The sequence below is a fragment of the Phocoena sinus genome, chromosome 3 (genome assembly GCF_008692025.1).
Source record: "Phocoena sinus isolate mPhoSin1 chromosome 3, mPhoSin1.pri, whole genome shotgun sequence".
NCBI lineage: Eukaryota > Metazoa > Chordata > Mammalia > Artiodactyla > Phocoenidae > Phocoena > Phocoena sinus.
In genome coordinates, this window is record NC_045765.1 from 54,903,689 (window position 1) to 54,928,821 (window position 25,133).

The 25,133-nt window shown below is 39.5% G+C and overlaps 1 protein-coding gene across 1 annotated transcript in view; it reads left to right on the forward strand.

Moving 5' to 3' along the window:
* Positions 1-4,094: 4,094 nt before the first annotated feature.
* The window catches only part of PFDN1 (prefoldin subunit 1), a 61,498-nt gene continuing 40,459 nt past the window's right edge, over positions 4,095-25,133 (forward strand). Inside the window, exons 1-2 of the mRNA XM_032627574.1 lie at positions 4,095-4,162; positions 6,709-6,875. Coding sequence (XP_032483465.1) covers positions 4,130-4,162; positions 6,709-6,875 — 200 coding nt within the window. The 5' untranslated portion in view covers positions 4,095-4,129. The remainder of the gene's footprint in view (positions 4,163-6,708; positions 6,876-25,133) is intronic.

Below are 25,133 nucleotides of genomic sequence, written 5' to 3' on the forward strand. Positions count from 1 at the left end.
TCCTTAAAATAGAATCATATCAATCTCTTCAGATCATATCAATCCCCTGCCTGAAATTATTCAATGGCTTCCAATCACACTCAGAATAACATTCTGGGACTTCCCTGATGGCACAGTCATTAAGAATCTGCCTGCCAATGCAGAGGACCCGGGTTCAAGCCCTGGTCCGGGAAGATCCCACATGCCGCAGAGCAAGTAAGCCCATGCGCCACGACTACTGAGCCTGCGCTCTAGAGCCTGTGAGCCACAACTACTGAACCCATGAGCCACAACTACTGAAGCCCGTGTGCCTAGAGCCCGTGCTCCGCAACAAGAGAAGCCACTGTAATGAGAAGCCCACGCACTGCAATAAAGAGTAGCCCCCACTCGACACAACTAGAGAAAGCCTGCATGCAGCAACGAAGACTCAACGCAGCCAGAAAAAAAAAAAAAAAGAATACCAATGGTTTTCTACCATTCTCCCCATCTAGCCACACTGATGTCTTCCTTTTGTTCTTCAAATATGCCAAGCCTGCTCCCATCCTAAACGCTTTGCTCTTGCTGTTCCTTCTGTCTGGAATGCTCTTTCCCCAGTTCTTTGCATAGCTGTCTAATTCTCATTTTTCAGGTCTCATCTCAAATGTTATGGCCTTCCAGAGAGCTTCCCACACCTAAGGGGCCTCCACCCAGTCAGTCTCTAACCACATTGCTATTTTCTTCTTAATAATACTTATTAATATATAAAGTTATTTGTTTGCATGTTTTTAAAATATAGATTTGTTTATTCTAGCTATTGGAGCATACGATCTTTTTTTAAAAAAATATTTATTTATTTATTTGGCTGCGCTGGGTCTTAGTTGTAGCACACGGGATCTTTGTTGCCGCGTGCGGGATCTTTGTCTTTAATTGTGGCATGTGGGATCTAGTTCCCTGAGCAGGGATCGAACCTGGGCCCTCTGTACTGGGAAAGCAGAGTCTTAGCCACTGGACCACCAGGGAAGTCCCTGCATGTTTATTGTTTGTCTTTCCCCACTGGAATGTGTGCTCCATGAGGTCAGGGAATTTGTCTCTTGTTAATTGTTATATCCCAAGGCCCTAGATTAGTGCCTAACAGATGTTCAATAAATATTTGTTGAATGAATAAGTAAGTGTATTGTGCATGGATTAGCAGAGCCGAAGGGTAATAGAGGATCACCTTTTAAATTCCACCACTGTGGACTGTTTGAACCTCAGAAGGAGTATATCCCTGTAGTAGTGAAACTTTCAGTGTGAAGTCTGTTTTTGTTTTCTTTTTAAATAAAAATAATAGAAGCAAGCACAGAGCGGTTATTCTCCAGGCAAGTGTCCAAGGACTGCAGACTCTTTAGGGCTTTCATAGACAGTCTTTTCCTGCCATTTTAGAAGCTCTGGAGAGAGAAAGGAAATATTTATTTTGAAGGCCCAAACAAAAAGGACATATAGAAACATATTACAGGGACTTCCCTGGTGGCACAGTGGTTAAGACTCCGTGCTCTCAATGCAGGGGGCCCTGGTTTGATACCTGGCCAGGGAACTAGATTCCACATGCATGCCGCAACTAAGGAGCCCACGTGCCGCAACTAAGGAGCCTGCCTGCCACGACTAGGACCCAGCACAACCAAATAAATAAATAAATAAATATTAAAAAAAAAAAAAGAAACATATTACAGTGGCTGCCAGTCTATAAATGTATAACACATTCTACCAACTTTATGCTCAGGGCAAAGTTTATTTTTCGCTAAATTTGCTTCACTCATGTGGTGTCAAGAATCACCCTAAAAATTGGTCTGGAACTCATGACTCTCACAGGGCTCTGGTAGAAGTGAATGTGGAAGAATTCCCTGGTGGTCCAGTGGTTAGAACTTGGCGCTTTCACTGCTGAGGGCCTGGGCTCAATCCCCGGTCAGGGAACTAAAATCCCACAAGATGCGCGGCGCAGCCAAAAAAAAAAAAAAGAAGAAGTAAATGTGAGATGTTTCCGTCATCCAGGACATGCTAGACACTGAAGATAGGAACTTAATCAAAAACTTAAGAGTCAAATGAGAAAATCAAGTCTCATAAGAAAGACTAGCAGACGCCCCCAGTGAAAGAATTCACACCCCAAAAATTTCAGGTGATAAAACATTGTAAAGAAACTTAAAAATAATTATGTTCATTATGTTCTAATTATTTTCACTATTAGGCAAGAACATATCACTGCATATCATTATGAAAAAGAAAAGAACATGTAGATTTGAAAGAAGAATAAATACATTTTTTCATTTTCTTAATGTGGTAAAATATACATAACATCTACTATTATAATCATTTTTAAGTGTACAGTTCAGTGGTATTAAAAACATTCATAATGCTGTGTTACCCTCACCACTTTCCATCTCCAGAGCTCTTTTCATCTTGTAAAACTGAAACTCTATACCTATTAAACAAGAATTCCCCTTTCTGTCCCTTCCCCCTGGCCCCTGGCAACACCATTCTACTTTCTGTCTTTATGATTTTGACTGCTCTAAGTCCCTCATATAAATAGTATCATACGGTATTTTGTCTTTTTTGTGACTGGTTTATTTCACTTAGCGTACTGTCCTCAAGGTTCATTCGTGTTGTAGCATTAGAATTCTAAGTAGAATTAGAATTTCATTCCTTTTAAAGGCTGAATGCTATTCCATTTTATGTATATACCAGCGGTCCCCAACATTTTTGGCACCAGGGACTGGTTTCATGGAAGACAATTTTTCCATGGACTAGATGGGGTGGGGTGGGGGGATGGTTCAGGCAGTCATGTGAGTGATGGGGAGAGGCAGATGAAGCTTTGCTTGGACCTCGGCTTGGGGGCTGGGGACCCCTGGTATATACCACATTTTGTTTATACATTCATTCACTGATGGACACTTGGATTGCTAGTAAGTCTAATACGAAAAAAAATTGTTTAAGATAGAAAGAGCCTTGAAAAAGGAATAGATGTAGTCTTGAGAGTCTGAGGAGAGATTATTTATGGTCTGTGTGATGTGATGTAAAAAATAAAAAAATACATAAAGGAGGATGTGGCCTGTTTGCTGGACCTTGAAAGACAAACACAACAATGCTAACTACATGAACTTAACTACAACTATTTATTGTGTACCTACTGTGTGCATTGTGTTATGCTCGGAGCTTTTCATCCTGATCTTATTTATTCCTCAGAATAACCCTGTTAGGGTTATTCTCATATTAAATGAGGAGACAAACTCTATTGCTATACAACTAGTATATGGAACCAGACATACCTAGGCTCAAGGTAGACCAAACCTTGAATACAGATCTGTCTAGTTCCAAATTCCCTGCCCTTTCTTCTCCCCCACAGATTTTTAGAGTAGGTAAGACATATATTTCTTTCATGTCCAGAAGTCCAATTACTAGTTACTCTTTTGGTTCAGACGCCAGGTACTTTATAGCAGATTCTCAAAATGTGGTTTGCTGACCACTTGCGCCAGGTCATAAGGGGAGTTTGCAAAAGTGCAAATTTCTGGGCCCCATAGCAAAGATTCTAAGTAATTAAGTTTGGGATGAGGATCAGAGAATCTGTTTTTTTTTTTTTTTAAACAAACTAATGTGGCCTCTCGTGAGAACCACTATGTCTAGAAGGTCTTCCAGGAGCGTTCAGTAGAAATAAGCTCTTTGGGAGAACACTTCAACTAAGCCTTCTGGTCTTCTCCACACTGCCATGCCTGAAGCTCAGGCTGATTCTCTCAGGCTGACTTTCTCATGCCAATTCTCTCATGCCTGACAGCACAGGGACTCGCCGAAGGCATGAATGACTTAAGAGGTTTTGGCCTAATCTACATACATCTCAATTTAGCAGCATAAATTAAGCTATTTGTCAAAATGCTAAAACCATACACGAAATCTGCGCGTTGTGCTGTGTTTGGAAGAATGTGGAGAAACAGGGCAGGCCTATAGGTCACGTGGGGAAGATGTACTCTGAATCGGAATCCTGGATATTTCGGGGGTTGCCAGCGCTGGAGAATGTTGGAAAACCGAGCAGCCAGACTCATGCGCAGGCGCAGAAGGGAGGGGGGAAATCAAACCGTCAAGGAGAGCCCTTCCCCCATCCTCTTTCCGGCCTTCTCCCACTGGGCAGGCGCAGGAGTGAAGCAAGATGGCGGCCCCCGTGGATTTGGAGTTGAAGAAGGTAAAAGAGGGTCTTGAGCAGGCAGAGACTTTTTCTTTGGAAGCTAAGGGGACTGTGTACAAGAATATCGAGTGAGACTCGAGTTCTGCGGAAGGCTCCAGGGAAATGGGGAATGGTTTCCCAGAGTCCTAAGGCGGGACAGGGTCTCTTTAGGCTGGAGTCGGGGGCGAGCTGCTCTTTGCTGGGTAAGAGCCGGTTGCGCTGGGCCTGGTTAAGTCTGACGGGCCGATAGCTCTTCTATTCCCTAGTTCCGAGTTCCAGAGACCTTTCGTTGAGCTTGGAGTTTTCAGTTCCATAGTGAGGCCTGAAGTGAGCGTTTCCAGCTGGAGCCCTTTGAGACGGCTGCCCGATCTGAGGCATCTAATTCTGCATTCTAATTTGCTTTGAAAAAATCCAAGTCCAACCTGTGTTTTTAGGCCACTTCTTCAATCCCATACCTTGTAAGGTCGCTACATACAGTTCAGTTAGGTATTCTCATAGTAGTGTTCATCTTAGGGCTTTGGTCTTAGCTCCCCCCCCCCGCCCCCGTTTTTATTTAAAGACTTGTCAAAAAAGAAACAAAGTTTTCCAGATAAAATCGGTATCAGAAGGAATTGGTTTCTCTTTTCAAACAATTGCCTATAAATGTGTTGTTACTCAGGAACGTTTTCGCAGCTTAAAGAGTTGTCGGGATTCCTAGACTTTACCTACTTTAAACCTATACTTTTCTAGAAAAGGAAACAGTTTCAGAAAAGACTCAGACCAAGGTTGGGACTAGAATCCAGTATTCTCTGCCTTACTTCCCACCTTTTGACCATTAGTTTTGGTTCGTTAGAAGAGCAAATTTTACTTAAGGCTGTCTCCTGGTCAACCTCTGCTTAAGAAATAGGACAGCTGAAATAGCTTTTCCACCTAATACATGAAGCTGTTTATTATTGCTCTGAGGATTTATGTGTGTGTGTGTGTTGCTTCTTGTTTGAAACTTGTACCTTTAGTCCTTATGTGGTCTCTAGTGCTGTAATATCTTAGCATTAACAATATACCAGCTTCCTTAGCAAACTGTGTCTTAAAGTGTTATAAAAGTTTACGTTTTTTTTCTGTTAAAAGTTCAAATTTAAGTTAGGGTTTAGTGAAAGAGCTAACAATAGAGTACAGCTGTGAATGGACTTACCGCTCAGTATTATTTGAATTTGTTGCTAGGAAACCTGTGGACAGTGAATGCAAACTAAGAAAATGATTACAGACTTAAATTGGGTAGTTTTGACAACCAATGAAATTAATTGAAAAAGAAACATGTTTAAAGGTCTTCTAATATCTTTATAAGGTTTTTTTTTGGTGGGGGCTGGGGGCGCGGCAGGTGGAGACTAGTAGGAAACTTTAGGCACTTCCTTTCCCCCCAAAATGAATCTTTTGAAACCTTACTAGTCGGTGAGAACAAAGTGAGAATAAAAATTAAGTAGTAGCTTTTGCTGTGTATTGCAGCCGCAAATGTTATTATTAAGGCATAAATTTGAGAGCATATGAAAGTCATTCTAGGCACTTCATGAGTATCCAAGAAACTTTTATCTTTGAGTAAGGGTACTCAAGTGTCAAATTTGGCTTGGTATGTGCGTATGAAGATCATGATGCAATTCTTCTAACAATGTTTTGAAATTCTTGTTTTTCTCTTAAAATATTCATTTTCTGAGTATTACTGTAGATAGTAGAATAGAAAGATTCCTGAACTAGAGGTCAGAAGAAATGGATTTAAGTACTTGCTTTTCCACTTAGTAGTTGTTCAGCCCTGTGCAAGTCATTTATATCTCTTTAAAACGTTTAGTTAATTTGTAAACTGTGGTGGTGAAACTGCCATCCCTAACTCAGGATTACTGAAAAGAGTAAATGAGACATTTATTATATCTGTCAGTATTCTCATATTAATATTCACATGTTAATATTTCAAACAAATGTGGGAAAGTACTTTACACCTAGCTGTGTAATACAGATGTAGTGAGTTGTTACATTTATGTTTCTTGTTTTGGATCTCTGGGTTTCATCCTGTGACTGTTGCATTTAGTGCTTTTATTACTCCTCGGATACTTGCTACTTGATATGGTTATTATTTACCTTTGTTCTGCTTCAAATAGGTTGCATCTTCTGAGGACTGAGTAAATTCAGTACAGTTGACCCTTGAACAACACTGGTTTGAACTGCGGGGATCCAGTTGTATGCAGATTTTTAAAAATAGAAAATACTAGAGTACTACACGATGTGTAGTTGGTTGAATCCACTCGGTAGAACCAAGGATACAGAGGAACTGCTGTATAGGAACTGCCACCTATAAATTAAACTTGGATTTTCAACTGCACGGAGGGTCAGTGCCCCTAATCACCGAATTGTTCAAGAGTCAAATGTATTTAGCATAGTGGCTTGGTTGTTTACAATTATATTGATTTTTATTGATGTTTGCTGTGGTAAATTTCACAGCTTTGTCTCTGGTTAGCAGGCTTTATTTTAATATATTTAGATTTGACTTAAATGTTTCCTGTAAAATGTTGCACCTACTAAATCACGGACTTATTTTTTAGGCTTTCACAGAGCTTCAAGCCAAAGTGATTGACACTCAACAGAAGGTGAAGCTTGCAGACATACAGATTGAACAGCTAAACAGAACGAAAAAGCATGCACATCTTACAGATACAGAGATTATGACTTTGGTAGATGAGACTAACATGTATGAAGGTGTAGGAAGAATGTAAGTAAAGTATATCCTTAAGGGGATTATCTTCAAAGAGGTTTGTCTGAATTAAATCATAGAGTTTGTTCACTTTACAACTTGCGTTAAAGTATCATAGTAGCTTTAAAGATCACCTAGTCAAATATCTTCTTTTTTTAAAAAATGAGAAACTGAACTCCAGATAGATGTGTTTAATTTTAAACTGTGAAGTACATTTTAAAAATATTTATTCCCTGTTCTTCTCTCCATGCTTAGGTACTTAAGTGTGTAACTTCAATGATAAAGATATGATTTGTTGTGAAAAAGATGTTTATAGTAGTTTCATGTGTGAAGATTTATTTAAGTAGTTGTAGTTTTAACTTCCCCTTCCCTACCTAGTTGTTATTAGTCACACAAATCATAAATCTTTTAGATGTCTGATCAGGTTGTAGAATAAAAATAAACATTCAGTTGTGATTTAAATATACTCATTCTGTCGAACATGAGAAATCTAGTAAATCAACTTACCTTTTGTTTGTTCTAATTATTATATATGATTAACCTCCTACACTTCACTGTTTTTCTTTTAAAAAAATACATTACCCTTCTGAGAGAGAATAGATCTGCTTCATGTTCTCTAAGCAGTAAATAGGAATGGAAAACCCCTTAACAACAGGTCACATTCCATTACACTGAGCTAAAAGGAGACTATTTTTTTTTTTTTTTTAGGTGGGGGAGGTACAGGAGGAGGGTTTTTCTGGAATTTGGTCTCTGATTATTACTTAGTAAGTGGACCATTACTTAAGTTTGGAGCTCTTTTAGTTGGAAAGGAATTTGACCTCAGTCTAGGATGACTTGTTTTGTGATTGATTTGAAGGAAGCATGGCATGTGTAACATTTAGTGATGACTTTAGAACGACATCATGAGAAATAGACCCTGCTCATGACTAGCTAATCCATATCTTTCTGGAAAAGAGATTGATTATGACAAACTGTTCTTCTGATTTGCTTTCTCAGAATAAACAATACACCACAAATAAATTTTATTGCTGGAGTTCATGTTTTTCATTTTAGCTTGTTTTAAAAGGAAGATAATCCCAATTTGAGAGTTTGTTACTGGGACACAAAAGAATTGGGATGAGAACAAAGTAGAACCCTTGAATATGTGTCTATGTAGTATGAAGTGCATTGTTGGCATTCACTACAGGATAATTTTATCTTTAGTTTGAATATCCTTAGGTCTTAAAACAGTAATGCTAGCTTTTCGAGCATGCTTGTTGATATGTTGCACCTGGATTTCATTAGCCTTTGTTTGCAACAGCTAAAGAATTTCTTTTTCCAAAACAGAAAAACTTTTCTCTTTGGCCTTTTGATCTACAGTGAAGTTCTAATTTTTAATTAGAATATTTTCATTTATTAAACATTCTGCAGAAATGATAGGAAGTTGCTTTTTTTGCATACTGCCCAAAGTGCTACATATGGGTTGTATTCACAAAGAATTTTAGAGTTTAAAGGCTGAGATATGGTTTTAAATTTGACTTTTGTGCTTTCTGCCTCTCACTGGGATTTGTAGGGGCATGTAAGGTAAGTAGTGTTGTTGGCTAGAGTATTAGTGCCCTCAGGAAGAAAAGACTTGCTGAGTATTAGTCTGGTCATGAGGATGTTCTCTTTCTTGATGCTAAACCTGAAATATCTATTTCTGAATTTATAGTCTTGAGTAATTTTGAATTGTGATTCACTTCTTTAATTCTAGTGTTTATCTTCATTTGTCTTTCCTTTTCCTTTTTGAGTATTATTAGGGAATTCTAATTGGAATACTAATTCTTCCCAAACTTGTTTTAAAACCAAGAATTAGGGGCTTCTCTGGTGGCTCAGTGGTTAAGAATCCGCCTGCCAATGTAGGGATTACAGGTTCGAGCCCGGTCTGGGAAGATCTCACATGACATGGAGCAACTAAGCCTGTGTGCCACAACTACTGAGCCTGCGCTCTAGAGCCCATGAGCCACAACAACTGAGCTGGCATGCCACAACTACTGAAGCCCACGCGCCTAGAGCCCGTGCTCTGCAACAAGAGAAGCCACTGCAGTGAGAAGTCCGCGCACTGCAATGAAGAGTAGCCCCTGCTCGCCTCAACTAGAGAAAAACTGGTGCGCAGCAATGAAGACCCAGTGCAGCCAAAAATAAATAAAGTTATAAAAAAAAAAAGGCACCAAGAATTATGAAATCTAAAACATTACATTTTTGTTTTAGAACCTGCAATAGATTTTTGCCATTGCTGAAATTCAGGCCTCATTGTGTCTTGCCTGGACTGAGAAGCTATAGCTTCTTTTTTTAAAAAAATATTTATTTAATTTATTTATTTGGTTGTGCCGGGTCTTAGTTGTGGCAGGCAGGTTCCTTAGTTGCGGTTCAAGGACTCCTTTAGTTATGGTATGTATGCTCCTTAGTTGCGGCCGGTGGGCTCCTTAGTTACGATATGCAAACTCTCAGTTGCGGCTTGCATGTGGGGTCTAGTTCTCTGACCAGGATTGAACCTGGGCCCCCTGCATTGGGAGCATGGAGTCTTAACGACTGTGCCACCAGGGAAGTCCTGAAGGTATAGCTTCTTGAACTGTTCTTTCTGCCTTTATTCTGTTGGTCCAAAAGCTTTCTTTGCACATCTGCCAGACATCTGCCAGAGTTGATCATGTCATTATTTCTCATAAAATCCTCTGTTCACCCTTGGTTGCCCACGGAATAAAATCTAAACTTGTTAGCCTAGCATTCACTGTCATTCATAATCAGTTCTTAATTTACCCTTCTAGCCTCAAATCCCACCACTTTCTCTTCCCAGGCTGAGGATAGCACATAAATTTCATCTCGTGGACTTGCCTCCTTCCATTGATTTTGAGTTATCTGTTGAGAAGGAGTTTGAGTCTCATGTGGACTTAAACATGCTTTAATTGATCAGTGAGGTCTGTCATGGGCTGAGGGTAGAAGAGCAGTAGCACATGTACCCAAAATTGTTATCCCTACCCTTGCCACGTGGGTTTCCTCACGCATGCCATGTTTTTGTGCTTTCTTGATTTTGCTCCTTCTGTCCTTCTTGGCCTGCAGTATCCCACTTTCCCTTGTGAAATTCTCATCTTTCAAGATGTAGCTTATCTTCTCGGAAGATTTTTCCATCTTGCCTGGCAGATTTACTTACACTTTCCTGGAGGATACCAGAGCTTTTGTTCCTCTAGCTAGTAGAGCACGTGGGTGGCAGTATGAGGGTAGGGGGCAGAACTTGATTGAGTTTGAAATGGTCTGGTTTTCCCAACTAGATTGTCAGCTCTGTAAGACCATATACATATTTATCTTTGTTTCCTCAGTTCTCAGTATAATGTCTGGCACAAGATAGGTGTTAAATGCATGTGGATTTGAATTGAATATGATTCTCTCGCCTAAAATAACTGCATTTTCTTTTGGTTCTTTAGAAAGAAAATGTTTAGGAAGTGTCAGAGACTTAAGAATTGGAGTTTATTATGCTTTTAAAATATATGATTCAATAAAGGTGAAATTTTAAAAGTAACATATATATATATTTTTTTCTTTTTCTTTTTTTTTGGCCGTACGCGGGCCTCTCACTGTTGTGGCCTCTCCCGTTGCGGAGCATAGGCTCCGGACGCGCAGGCTCAGCGGCCATGGCTCACGGGCCTAGCTGCTCCGCGGCATGTGGGATCCTCCCGGACCGAGGCACGAACCCGTGTCCCCTGCATCGGCAGGCGTACTCTCAACCACTGCGCCACCAGGGAAGCCCTAAAAGTAACATATATTTTGATTAAGGTCAAAGGAATTGTTTCTGACCAAAATTATGTCCTTTGATCTGACAGAATTAATTCTTTATTAAATCTATTGAGAAGGTTGACAAATTCTACATGTCAACCAGTTGCAGAGATAGTCAGAACTGACAATATAGAAAAACCCAAGCCTTCAGGATTATGCTGAGGGCAGTATAATTTTTGGAGAATAAAAGCTATTCTGTGCAGAATAATATCAATACAATTGTATATTTTACCTTACTCATCCTCACATAGGATGAAAGTCAGATTTTTCATTTTAGGGTGTGTATTTAGGTTACCAAATCATTTCAAGCCCATATGCCTTTCCCAGTCATAAGCATGGAGAAAACTGGTACTGTTAAATACCCCTTATATATGGCTATTTTTGGTTTAAAACAAGGAAAATCAGGCTACGGGGTAAGAGATGATAAATTGCTATATACTGTAAGCTCTGCATATTCATTGCTCAAAGCTATATTCTATCCAGTCTCTTGGCATGTTGCCAGCACATTTTAGTTCTCTTACTTCATATTCTTTGGAGAGGCTGTTATGTAGCCTGATACTACTACCACCAATTTCTAGTTTTGCTACTTAAGCTGTTTGTGAGCTGACCTCACCATACCGCTTTAAGAACTATGATGAAAGTTACAACTGTGGAATGATCTGTCTGAATAGTTGGAAGTGTTTGTCTTCATCTTTCTAGCATGCAAGGAGGGAACAGATCTCAAATAAATATTACATGAATGTTTCTTGTATTTTTTTTTTTTCATGAATAAGAACCAGCTTGTAATCGTTTATGGGAGTTTTCTTCCTTTTTCCTTTGCATAGTAGAAGATAAGAGTATTTTTAAAAGTTAGAATTACATTTGAAAGAACACATAAATGACATTTAGTCATGCTGGTGTTTGAAAGGCCCATCATCAGAATAAAGGTCAAATTTATTTTTATTAACAATAGGTATGATCCAGACCCTGATTTGATATTAGTTACATTATTCTAATATCCTTGTGCTTGAACATTACATAAATAACATTTCTTCTTTCCAAAAGAGATAAATGAGGCTTTTTATTTTTTTAATATGGGAGGAACTTGAGTAGATTAGCCTTTGAGAAGAATGATTAGTGCCTTTTTAAAACTTGAACCTAACTAAAAATAACTTTGTACCATATTTAAACTAATTTAGAGGTATGCCACCATTCTGTGGATATTTTTTTACATTTAAGGAACTAAGAATGAACAATGGTATAAATCTACCAACTAGATAAGTGTCTAGCAATGCAGAAATTGCTGTTTGGGAGCGGTGTTGCTATTTCTACTTGTTGAAGTAATTTGATGGTTGATCTCTAATGGTTGAAAGATCCAGAAGTATAAAACTTAAGATAAATGTGGCACAGGTAGAAAATGAAAATAGTAGGTATATTTCTGATAGGTAACAAAATTAAAAAAAAATCTAAATAATCGAGCAACTTTTCAGCTAGTTAGGATGTAGAAATCTGAACTCCTTGTGACAGTTTGGTTGAACTGCCCTTTGTTTAAAATGTCATGTTGGTTTTGTTGTGATTTTAATTGTTAGTTTGAATATTGACTTGTAATTTGAGTTGTGACATTTAGAAAAGCCAAGATGAAACATTTGCAGTTGCTCTAGGTTTAGTTATGTTAAATATTAATCAAAAGGGGTATAATCATGCTACCTCAAGTTTTGCAACCATTTTACAATTTCATATTGATGTAGAGTTGGTATTCCAGTCAATTCAAGGTCATTTTAATTTTATTTATTTACAATTTTTTAAATTAAAAAAAAATTTTATTTATTTTTGGCTGTGTTGGGTCTTTGTTGCTGCACGCGGACTTTCTCTAGTTGCAGCGAGTGGGGGCTACTCTTCATTGCGGTGCTTGGGCTTGTCATTGCGGTGGTTTCTCATTGCTGTGGCTTCTTGTTGCGGAGCACGGGCTCTAGGCGTGCAGGCTTCAGTTGTTGTGGCTCGCGAGCTCTAGAGTGCAGGCACAGTAGTTGTGGCACACGGGCTTATTTGCTCTGCGGCATGTGGGATCTTCCTGGACGAGGGCTCGAACCCTTGTCCCTTGCATTGGCAGGCAGATTCCTAACCACTGCGCCACCAGGGAAGCCCCTCGAGGTAATTTTAAAGCTGAAGATATAGTTGTACTATATTTCATTCCTAATAAACAACAAATCTTGGTTTAGTAAATATTATTATTGATATTATAGTAATAATGGTTTATATTGTTGTTCTCACTAGAACCAAGTTTAGATATTTTATTTAATGCTTACTGTAGGAGAAAAAAAATGCAAACTACTTTTGCTGTGAGAGCCACACAGCAAATTCGAATTTATAAGCTCCTTTTACTCTCTTTGAAAGTATTAATCTGTAGTTTACTGTAGAGAAAATGAAGCAAAGATAAAATAATTTTCAAAGGTAGGAAGAAATTTTTTTAGTCATTTTTTAAGATTTATTTTAAAGGAAGAGGAGTTTTGATGTTGAGCTGCTTTTCCTAATAGAATGTGATCCAGCCTTCTTGTATTTTTATACAGAGCCTTATAAAGTCATGGCTTTCATTGCTCAGAGTCCTAAGGGGAAAAAAAACAACTTTTCCTGGTGTGCAGGGAAAATGACTTCAGTTTTGTTGATGCTGAGCATGTATATAACCCCAGCTGGGCATAGTCTCCTCTTCCACAGATGTGGTACTCTAGGGAGAGGAGATTTTTGAGTAATATTCTTTTTTTTTTTTTTTTTTTTTTTTTTTTTTTGCGATACGCGGGCCTCTCACTGCTGTGGCCTCTCCCGTTGTGGAGCACAGGCTCCGGACGCGCAGGCTCAGCGGCCATGGCTCACGGGCCCAGCCGCTGCCGCGGCATGTGGGATCTTCCCGGACCGGGACACGAACCCATGTCCCCTGCATCGGCAGGCGGACTCCCAACCACTGCGCCACCAGGGAAGCCCTTGAGTAATATTCTTAATTTCTGTAAGCTGTCAGTGATTTAAAAACTTGGTGTTCGTTATAACTGTGATTACTGCTGTGTAGAATGACATCACTGGTTTTATGGCAGGGGAAGTTAACAAACATTTGCGTAGGAATTACATAGCCATTTTTCTTTTGCAGAAGAATACTTTTAATAATTCTTTCCCTTCTTGCCCTCCCATGTTCTCCAGAATCCAAACAATCTCACTGAAACACAGGAAATTAATTTCAAAAATGTGTCAATTAGGAGTTTATTATAAGAAAAGAAAAAGAAGTCTGTTAAACTTACCTTGGGATGTACAAACATGCTGAAATAAAATTTAAAAAAAAAAAAAGTTTTTTTTAATTTAATGTGTCTTTGTTGTAGGGTTGCTTAGTTTAGGCTAGAACTTGTTTAAATGTAATTGATTCATTTTGTTACCATTACTTGGAGGAGTTTCCTTGTGCATTTCCTGACATCAAAAGGCCTGACTTTTTTTTTGATCTGCTTTTGTTGCATGAAAGTAACAATCAACAACACAAGAGGATAGTGCAGTGTATTCCAATTGGTGATAAGCAAGAATTAATGTAGTTAACTGAGGGAAGGGTAAAAAAATTACTTTGTTGTTCCTATGTAAATAAAAATAAAGATAGTAGTAATCTTGAACTTTGTTAATTCACTGGGTGAATTTCTCTGAAGTGAAAAACAATCAATTTTAAGCTGTACCAAGAATTTTGTGATTTTAGCTGCCACTTATCTCATAATGGCAAATTTAGGAACAACTTGCTATCTAATCTGTTTGAGAGAGGACTGACATATTCATGTCAAGGAACATAGTCTGGGACTTCCATGGTGGTGCAGTGGTTAAGAATCCACCTGCCAATGCAGGGGACATGGGTTTGAGCCCTGGTCCCGGAAGATCCCACATGCCACAGAGCAGCTGAGCCTGTGTGCCACAACTACTGAGCCTACGCTCTAGAGCCCCTGAGCCACAACTACTGAGCCCACGTGCCTAGAGCCCATGCTCCACAACAAGAGAAGCCCCTGCAATGAGAAGCCCGCGTACCGCATTGAAGAATAGCGCCCACTCACTGCAACTAGAGAAAGCCCGCGAGCAGCAACGAAGACTCAACACGGCCAAAAATTAAAAAAAAAAAAAAAAAAGGAACATAGTCTGCTTAGTGAAACACCCAAAAGGAACTCAGAAAAAATATTGACTTAAAAGGTAAGAGTCAGTCCATATACATCAATACACACTTGGTAATGACTTATTGGTATTCTTTTCTTTCTTATTACTTCTATCAGGAATTGCTGTGAATTGCAAATATCTTTTGCCCAGATGGAATAATTAGGATTGCAGTGTGTTGCATGTACCATTAGTGCCTGTGGTTTTGTTTTTGTTTTTTTTTTGCGGTACGTGGGCCTCTCACTGTTGTGGCCTCTCCCATTGCGGAGCACAGGCTCCGGACACTCAGGCTTAGCGGCCATGGCTCACGGGCCCAGCTGCTCCACGGCATGTGGGATCTTCCCGGACCGGGACACAAACCCGTGTCCCCTGCATCGGCAGGCGGACTCTCAACCACTGCGCTACCAGGGAAGCCTGTGCCTGTGGTTTTGTGAAGAATGTATACCCACTTTAATTTTAGATTTCAGGTTTGAATGGACATGTCTGGGAGAATGTTATCTCATTGTTCTGGCCGGAAACTCTCATTATCAACTCTTGTTCTAAGATCAGTTACCTTGAAATGGACCAGATTACTTGGAAGACACTATCCCTTTGGCTTTGAAGAGGACTAGAATATTCTTGTATCAAAATTTGCACAGCAGCAGGAGCCCAGTATTGAAAATGTATCTCTAAATAGATAAGAGCATGACTGCCCTAAGCCAAGCCTTTTACATTGTTTGGCTCAGGGTAAAAAGATTTGGACCACAGTATGCATCCTGTATGTGTGTGTCTGAGTCTTTTGCACTTGTGCCAAAATAGATTTATATTTCTCTGTGACTTTCTGCTTTTGTACCAAGAGTATTCTGTTTGTGTCCTTCAGTACTCATTGGATAGTAATTTTTTATTATCCATTGGTTCTCATTTATCCAATGTTATATTTTAACCTACTAGGAAAATAAAGATCACATCTTGGAAAAACTTGTAGCATAGCTTGATGCTTATGTGTGGAAATGTTTGGAGTTTGATGAGGCCAGAGTAAAAGTGGTAAACATCAGAGGTGATTATTTACCAGAATGCTTAGAATACCAAGTAGTCACCAAAAATAAATGTCATGTTAAAATAGATTAACATACTACTGTTTCTATTTCAAGAGTAATAGTTTGATTTAAAAATACACAGTGATTTTTAATTAGTACAGATTGAACCTATCAGTATGTGAGTTACTCATCTAGAACAAGGAATGTTTACATGGAATTGGCTTCCTGAAGGGGCCATGATTTTTTAAATAATTATAGTAAATTCCCAGTCCTCATCTTATTTGACTTAGAAGCATTTAGTCCAGTTTATCTTTCTTTCCTTGATGCACTCTCTTCCTGTGGCTTCCAGGATACCACCTCTTGGTTTTCCTCCTATTTCACTGGCCATTCCTTCTCAGTCTCCTTTACTGTTTCCTTTTCTTTCCCGTTTCCAAATATTAGATTGATCTTGGGCTCAGCTCAGCCTTTGGATTTTTTTTCTCTTTTCTTGTATATACTCAGTTCCTTAGTGATCTCATCCAGGCTTATCTCTTTAAATGCTTTTTTATATACTGACAACTGGCAGAGTTTTATCTTAGGTTAGAACCCTTCCTGAACTCCAAGTTGCATATATCCACCTGCCTCCTTTACATCTACATTTGATGGTCTAATAGGCATCTCAAAACTGACTTGACCAAAATAAAATTCTCATTAGTTACAAATTAACCAGTTCCTCCTTCAGTCTTTCTCATTTCAGCAAATGGCTTTTCTTTCTTTCCTTTTTTTTAAAGGCAGTTGGAATGATGGTTGGAGGGAGGGGAACGATTTTAATATTTATTTATTTATTATTTATTTATTTATTTTGGCTATGCTGGGTCTTAGTTGCGGCATGCGGGATCTTCGTTGCGGCATGTGGGATCTTTGTTGCGGCATGAGGGATCTTTAGTTTGTGACATGCGAAATGCTTAATTGCGGCATTCATACGGGGTACAGTTCCCCGACCAGGGATCGAACCCGGGCCCCCAGCATTGGGAGCACGGAGTCTTACCCACTGGACCACTAGGAAAGTCCCGCAAATGGCTTTTCTATCCTTGCAGCTCTTTCAAATCTTGGAGTCATCCTTTTTCTTTTTGGCTGCCTTGGGTATTAGTTGCGGTATGTGGGATCTTCATTGCAGTGCGTGGGCTTCTCTCCAGTTGTGGCTCGTGGCCTCCAGAGTGCATGGGCTCTGTAATTTGTGGCATGCAGTTTCTCTAGTTGAGGTGCGAGGGCTCAGTAGTTGCAGCGCGTGGGCTTAGTTGCCCCATGGCATGTGGGATCTTAGTTCCCTGACCAGGGATCAAACCCATGTCCCCTGCGTTGGAAGGCGGATTCTTTACCACTGGACCACTGGGGAAGTCCCTTGGAGTCATCCTTGACTCCTCTCTTTCAGTCTTACGTTCAGTCCATTAGCAAAGACTCCATCTTTAAATTTTGCCCAGAATCTGAGCATTACTTGTTACCACCCTGGTCTAAACTATCATTGGATTGCAGTTGCCTCCTAACTGGGCTCCCTGCTTCTATCCTTACACTTTATAGCTGTTCTCAACTGAGCAGAGTGACTCTTTTAAAACAAAATTCAGATCACTCTAGTCAGAATCTTCAGAGGACTTTTAAATTTTATCAGTGAAAAAGACAAGGGCTTTTGTATTTTCTGGTTTTTCTGAATGAAGCCACCTTCTTCCAGATGTCTGTATGGCTTATACCTTCTCTTCCTTCTGGTCTTTACTAAATAGGCATTGAGGCCTTTCGTGACCACCCTATTTATTTATTTATTTACTAATATATTAAAATCTTTTTTTATTGGAGTATAGTTGATTTACAATGTTGTGTTACTTTCTGCTGTACAAAAAAGTGAATCAGTTCTACATATACAGTATATCCACTCTTTTATGACCACCTTATTTATTTATTCATTTTATTTATTTATTTTAAATTTATTTATTTATGTATTTATGATTGGCTGTGTTGGGTCTTCGTTGCTGCATGTGGGCTTTTTCTCTAGTTGTGGCGAGTGGGGGCTACTCCTCTTTGCGGTGTGCAGGCTTTTCATTGCGGTGGCTTCTTGTTGCAGAGCATAGGCTCTAGGTGTGCGGGCTTCAGTAGTTGTGGCATGTGGGCTCAGTAGTTGTGGCATGCGGGCTCAGTAGTTGTGGCTTGCAGGCTCTAGAGCACAGGCTCAGTAGTTGTGGCGCACGGGCTTAGTTGCTCCACGGCATGTGGGATCTTCCTGGACCAGGGCTCGAACCTTTGTCCCCTGCATTAGCAAGTGGATTCTTAACCACTGTGCCACCAGGGAAGCCCTGTTTATATTTTTATCGTTTAAATTTTATTTATTTTTCTATACAGCATGTTCTTACTAGTTATCTATTTTATACATATTAATGTATATATGTCAATCCCAATCTCCCAATTCATCTCACCACCACCATCTCCCTGCTACTTTCCCCCTTTGGTGTCCATACGTTTGTTTTCTACATCTCTGTCTCTATTTCTGCCCTGCAAACTGGTTCATCTGTACCATTTTTCTACGTTCCACATATATGCATTAATATATGATATTTTTCTCTTTCTGACTTACTCTGTGTGACAGTCTCTAGATCCATCCATGTCTCTACAAATGACCCAATTTTGTTCCTTTTTATGGCTGAGTAATATTCCATTTTATATATGTACCACATCTTCTTTCTCCATTTGTCTGTTGATGGGCATTTAGGTTGCTTCCATGACCTGGCTATTGTAAATAGTGCTGCAGTGAACATTAGGGTGCGTGTGTTTTTTTTTTTTTTTTTTTGTGGTACGCAGGCCTCTCACTGTTGTGGCCTCTCCTGTTGCCGAGCACAGGCTCCGGACACGCATGCTCAGTGGCCATGGCTCACGGGCCCAGCCGCTCCGAGGCATGTGGGATTTTCCCGGACTGGGGCACGAACCTGCATCCCCTGCATCGGCAGGTGGACTCTCAACCACTGCGCCACCAGGGAAGCCCACATGTGTCTTTTTGAATTATGGTTTTCTCTGGCTATATGCCCAGTAATGGGATTGCTGGGTATGACCATCCTATTTAAAAGTAGTATATACATACTTCCACCTCCCATCTACTTGCCTCTTGTACGCTCTGTTTTTTGACTTTACTTTTCTCCTGGCACGTATAACCAATTGGCCTACTATAGTACTAATTATGTATCTTTCTTAAGTCAGCCTTATTGAGCTATAACTTATATATAGTAACATGCATTCATTCTAAGAGTAGAGTTGGATGAGTTTTGACAAATGTAACCACCTCTCCAATCATGATATAGAACATTTTCATCACTCTAAAATGTTCCTTATTGCTTTTTCCAAGTCAGTCCTCCACTCCCCCAGATCCTGTTCTAGGCAACTGATAATCAGATTTGTCACTGTAGATAATTTTGTCTATTTTAGAACTTTATATGGAATATATAAATAGAATCATTATCATATGTACTCCTTTTGTGGCTTTTTTCATTAAGCATAGTACTTCCACGATTTATCCATGCTGTGCATATCAGTCCTCCTCAGGGACTGTATATTGGGCTTTAATTCCACTTCTTTAAGTACTCTTGCCTCTGCACTCCTCTCTGTGTTTGCCAGCTTCATCTTCAGATTGGTTGCAGGAGTTCCAAGGATTTCATTCAGATGTGACAGCATCCAGAGTTAGAAAGTATCATGTGTTTTGTGTCACTTCTGTGGGAGCAAAGAAATCTTTCCCAGAAGTCTTCAAAAGGACCACCTCTCACATTTCATGACAAGAACTGAGCTACATGCTTGGCTTAAATCTTGGGGGATGGAACTGCCATGAATGGGTAAGACCAATCAAGATTTACCACAGGATTCACCTCCCTGAGCCTCTTGACAGTGCAGGCTACCCAAACAAAACTGGGGCTCTGTCAACAAAGTAAGAGGAGCAGATACTGGGTAGCCAACCAATAGTGTCTGCTAAAATCATCAAAAACAATCATTGGAGTGACCAACAGTTCAGGGCTAGTTACATGAAAACGGGGTAAAATATTTAAGATGAATTACGGAGTTTAATCAGGGAGTACAGGTAGGAAGCTCTTGAAGTAATTCAGGAGTGTAGTAATAAGGGCAGAAGGTAAAGTGGCAGAAGTGGGATGGAGAGGAAAGAGGGTGAGTATGAAAGAAAGTAATGAGCCTTAGAGATAAATTGGGAATATGGGGACACAGAATAGCTGCAGGTTTGAGACTTAGGTAAGTGGGCAAGTGGTGATATCACTGATAGAGACTGAAATTGAAATGGGAAAACTGTAGGGAATGTTGGTATGGGCAGAAAAAGTGAGTTTAATTTGGGACATTGAATTTGAGGAGATATGGAACATACAAGTAGAAATGACCATTAGATGATAGTGTAGGTGATAGGGGTTGATAATATTTTGAGAGTCATTAGCCAGGTTGAAGCCTTGAAAATAAATGAGTTCTCAGAGGGACTTCGGGTACAAATAGCTTAGCCTAGAGCCTGCATAATGCTTGTAATATCGGTACTGGAAGAGAAGAGGAAGGAGGGTTTATGAATATAGGAGTTGATGAGGGAAACATGAATAGTATTGTACTAAGATGCAGCAGAATCACTCAGAGTTTATATTTGAACATTGCTGTGTTCCATAGATTTGTTTCAGGTTGTCTCCTGTACCCTTTTAACATGTCCCCAACCTGTTTGTTTGCTTTAATTAGTAGACTTTCTTTTTTAGAGCATAAGTTTTAGGTTTACAAGAAAATTGAGCAGAAAGTACAAAGAGCTCTCACATTCCCCCTCCCCAGTTTCTTCCTCTTTTTATATTTTGCATTTGTGTAGTATATTTGTTACAATTGAAGGAATATTTATACATTACGGTTAACTAAGATCCGTAGTTTATATTAGGATTCACTTTTTGTACAGTTCTATGGGTTTTGACAAATGTATGTTTTGTATCTGCCATTACTTTATCATACAGAACAGTTTCACTGTTTCCCAAATCCTCTATGCTCCACATATTCATCCTTCCCTCCTCAAACCCCTCATCTTTTTATTTCTCTATAGTTCAGCCTTTTCTAGAATGTCATATGTTTGAAATCATACAGAGTAAAAGAGCATTTTTCATTACTTGCTTCTTTCACTTAACAATATGCGTTTAAGTTTCCTCCATGTCTTTTCATGTCCTTTCATGGCTTGATAGCTCATTTCTTTTTTTTTTTTTCCTGGCTACGTTGGGTCTTTGTTGTTGTGCATGGGCTTTCTCTAGTTGCAGCGAGCAGGGGCTACTCTTCATTGCAGTGCATGGGTTTCTCATTGCGTTAGCTTCTCTTGGTGCGCTGCACGAGCTCTAGGCGCAGGGGCTTCAGTAGTGGCAGCACATGGGCTTGGTAGTTGTGGCATGTGGGCTCTGGGGCACACAGGCTTCAGTAGTTGTCGTGTGTGGGCTTAGTTGCTTTGTGGCCTGTGGGATCTTCCCGGACATGGGTTTGATCCCGTGTCCCCTGCATTGGCAGGCGGATTCTTAACCACTGAGCCACCAGGCAAGTCCCTTTTTAAATTAATTAATTTATTTTTTGGCCAAGCTGCGTATGTCATGTGGGTCTTCGTTCCCCAACCAGAGATCGAAACCGCATCCCCTGCATTGGAAGCAGAGTCTTAACCACTGGACCACCAGGGAAGTCCCAGCTCATTTCTTTTTTTAAAAAAAATTAATTAATTTATTGGCTGCATTGGGTCTTCGTTGCTGTGCGTGGGCTTTCTCTAGTTGCAGTGAGCGGGGGCCACTCTTTGTTGCGGTGTGCGGGCTTCTCATTGCAGTGGCCTCTCCTTGTGGAGCACAGGCTCTAGGTGTGAGGGCTTCAGTAGTTGTGTCTTGCGGGCTCTGGAGTGCAGGCTCAGCAGTTGTGGCACACAGGCTTAGTTGCTCTGCGGCATGTGGGATATTCCTGGACCAGGGCTTGAACCCGTGTCCCCTGCATTGGCAGGTGGATTCTTAACCACTGCGCCACCAGGGAAGTCCTCATTTCTTTTTTATTTCCTGTTTTTTTTTCTCGGAGTGCTTTGTCTTGGTAGTTCTATTGCTATGTCTTTTGAGTTTACTTATTTATTTTAAAAATTTTATGGGAGTATAGTTGATTTACAGTATTGTGTTTCAGGTGTACAGCAAAGTCATTCAGTTATACATATACATATATTCATTTTTTTTTCAGATTCTTAGGAATGTTCCTTCCTCTACAATTTTTTGGTATAGTTTCAGAAGGATAGGTGTTAATTCTTCTCTAAATGTTTGATAGAATTCCCCCGTGAAGCCATCTGGTCCTGGACTTTTGTTTGTTGGGAGTTTTTAAATCACAGTTTCAATTTCAGTACTTGTGATTGGTCTGTTCATATTTTCTGTTTCTTCCTGGTTCAGTCTTGGAAGGTTGTACTTTTCTAAAAATGTGTGTCCATTTCTTCCAAGTTGTCTATTTTTTGGCATATATTCAATAATTGTTTGTAGTAGTCTTTTATGATCTTTTGTATTTCTGTGCTTGTAACTTCTCCTTTACCATTTCTAATTTTATTGATTTGAGCCCTCTCCCTTTTTTTCTTGATGAGTCTGGCTAAAGGGTTATCAATTTTGTTTATCTTTTCAAAGAACCAGATTTTAGTTTGATTGATCTTTTCTTCTGTTTTCTTTGTTTCTATTTCATTTATTTCTGCTCTGATCTTTATGATTTCTTACCTTCTATTAACTTTGGGTTTTGTTTGTTCTTCTTTCTCTGGTTGCTTTAGGTGTAAGGTTAGGTTGTTTGTTTGAGATTTTTCTTGTTTCCTGAGGTAAGATTGTATTGCTGAACATTTCCCTCTTAGCCCTGCTTTTGCTGCATCCCGTAGGTTTTGGATCAACATGTTTTTGTTGTCATTTATCTCTAGGTATTTTTTGATTTCCTCTTTGATTTCTTCAGTGATCTATTGATTATTTAGTAACATATTGTTTAGCTTCCATGTGTTTGTGTTTTTTACAGTTTTTTTTTCCTGTAATTGATTTCTAATCTCATAGTGTTGTGGTCAGAAAAGATGCTTGATATGATTTCAATTCTTGTAAATTTACTGAGGCTTGATTTGTGGCCTAAGATGTGATCTATCCTGGAGAATGTTCCATGTGCAGTTGAGAAGAAAGTATATTCTGCTGCTCTCGGATGGAATGTCTGATGTGTCATTTAAGGCCTGTGTTTCCTTATTGATTTTCTGTCTGGATCTGTCCATTGATGAGAGTGGAGTGTTAAAATCCCCCACTATTATTGTGTTACTGTTGATTTCTCCTTTTATGGCTGTTAGCATTTGCCTTATATATTGGGGTGCTCCTGTGTTGGGTGCATATATATTTTATAATTGTTATATCTTCTTCTTGGATTGATCCCTTGATCATTATGTAGTGTCCTTCTTTGACTGTTGTTACAGTCTTTATTGTAACGTCTATTTTGTCTGCTATGAGTATTGCTACTCCAGCTTTCTTTTGGTTTCCATTTGCATGGAGTACCTTTTTCCGTCCTCTCAATTTCAGTCTGTATGTGTCCCTAGATCTGAAGCAGGTCTCTTGTAGATAGCATATGTACAGGTCTTGTTTTTGTATCCATTCAGCCAGTCTGTGTCTTTTGGTTGGAATATTTAATCCATTTACATTTAAGGTAATTATCAATATGTATGTTTCTATTGCCATTTGTTAATTGTTTTGGATTTTTTTGTAGGTCTTTTTTAAAAATTTTATTTTTATTTTTGGCCATGTTGGGTCTTTGTTGCTGTGCGTGGGCTCTTCTCTAGTTGCAGCGAGCAGGGGCTACTCTTCGGTGCAGTGCGCGGGCTTCTCATTGGGTGGCTTCTCTTGTTGCAGAGCACGGGCTCTAAGCACACGGGCTTCAGTAGTTGTGGCTTGTGGGCTCTAGAGCGCAGGCTCAGTAGTTGTGGTGCATGGGCTTAGTTGCTCCATGGCATGTGGGATCTTCCCGGACCAGGGCTTGAACCGGAGTCCCCTGCATTGGCAGGCGGATTCTTAACCACTGTGTCACCAGGGAAGCCCTGTAGGTCTTTTTTCTTCCCTTCCTCTTCTGTTCTTTTGTAGTTTGATGTCTATCTTTCATGTTGTGTTTGGATTGCTTTTTCTTTTTTATGTGTATATCTATTGTAGGTTTTTGGTTTGTGGTTACCATGAGGTTTTGATACAACAGTCTATATACGAACAAGATTGTTTTTAGTTACTGGTCTTTTAATTTCAAATGCATTTCCAATATTCTGCATTTGTGCTGTCCTCACGATTGCTGGTTTTGATGTCATATTTGTGTGTAGATGATTTCCTGGCTTTATGTTTGCCTCTACCGGTGGCTTTTTTATTCTCAGTTTTCTTGTGTCTAGTAGTGGCCTTTTCTGCTTAGAGAAGTTCCTTTAGCATTTGTTGCAAAGCTGGTCTGGTGGTGCTGAATTGTATTAGCTTTTGCTTGTCTGGAAAACTTGATTTCTCCATCAAATCTGAATGAGAGCCTTGCTGGGTAGAATATTCTTGGTTGTTGGTTCTTCCCTTTCATCACTTTAAATATATTGTGCCACTCCCTTCTGGCTTGCAGAGTATCTGCTGAGAAATCAACTGATAATGTTATGGGAGTTTCCTTGTACGTTATTTGTTGCTTTTCCCTTTTTGCTTTTAATATATTTTTCTTTGTCTTTAATTTTTGTCAATTTGATCACTATGTCTCTCTGCACGTTCTTGCTTGGGTTTATCCTGCCTGGGACTCTCTGTGCTTCCTGGACTTGGGTGACCATTTCCTTTCCCATGTTAGGGAAGTTTTCAGCTGTTACCTTTTCAAATATTTTCTCAGGTCCTTTCTCTCTCTCTTCTCCTTCCGGGACCCCTATAATGCAAATGTTGTGCATTTAATGTTGTCCCAGAGGTCTCTGAGACTGTCCTCATTTTTTTTTCTTCTTTCTTTTTTCTGTTCCATGGCAGTGATTTCCACTGTTCTGTCTTCCAGCTCACTTATCCATTCTTCAGCCTCAGTTACTTTGCTATTGATTTCTTCTAGTGTATTTTTCATTTCAGTTATTGTATTGTTCATCTGTTTGTTCATTTTTAATTCTTATGGGTCTTTGTTAAACATTTCTTGTGTCTTCTCTATGTGCCACCATTTTTTCTTCTGAGTTCCTTGATCATCTTTACTATCATTACTCTGAATTCTTTTTCGGTTAAATTGCCTATCTCCCATTCTTCCTTTTTCTTCTGGGGTTTTATCTTTTCCTCGATCTGGGACCTATTCTTCTGTTTCATTTTGTTTAATTATCTGTGATTGTGGT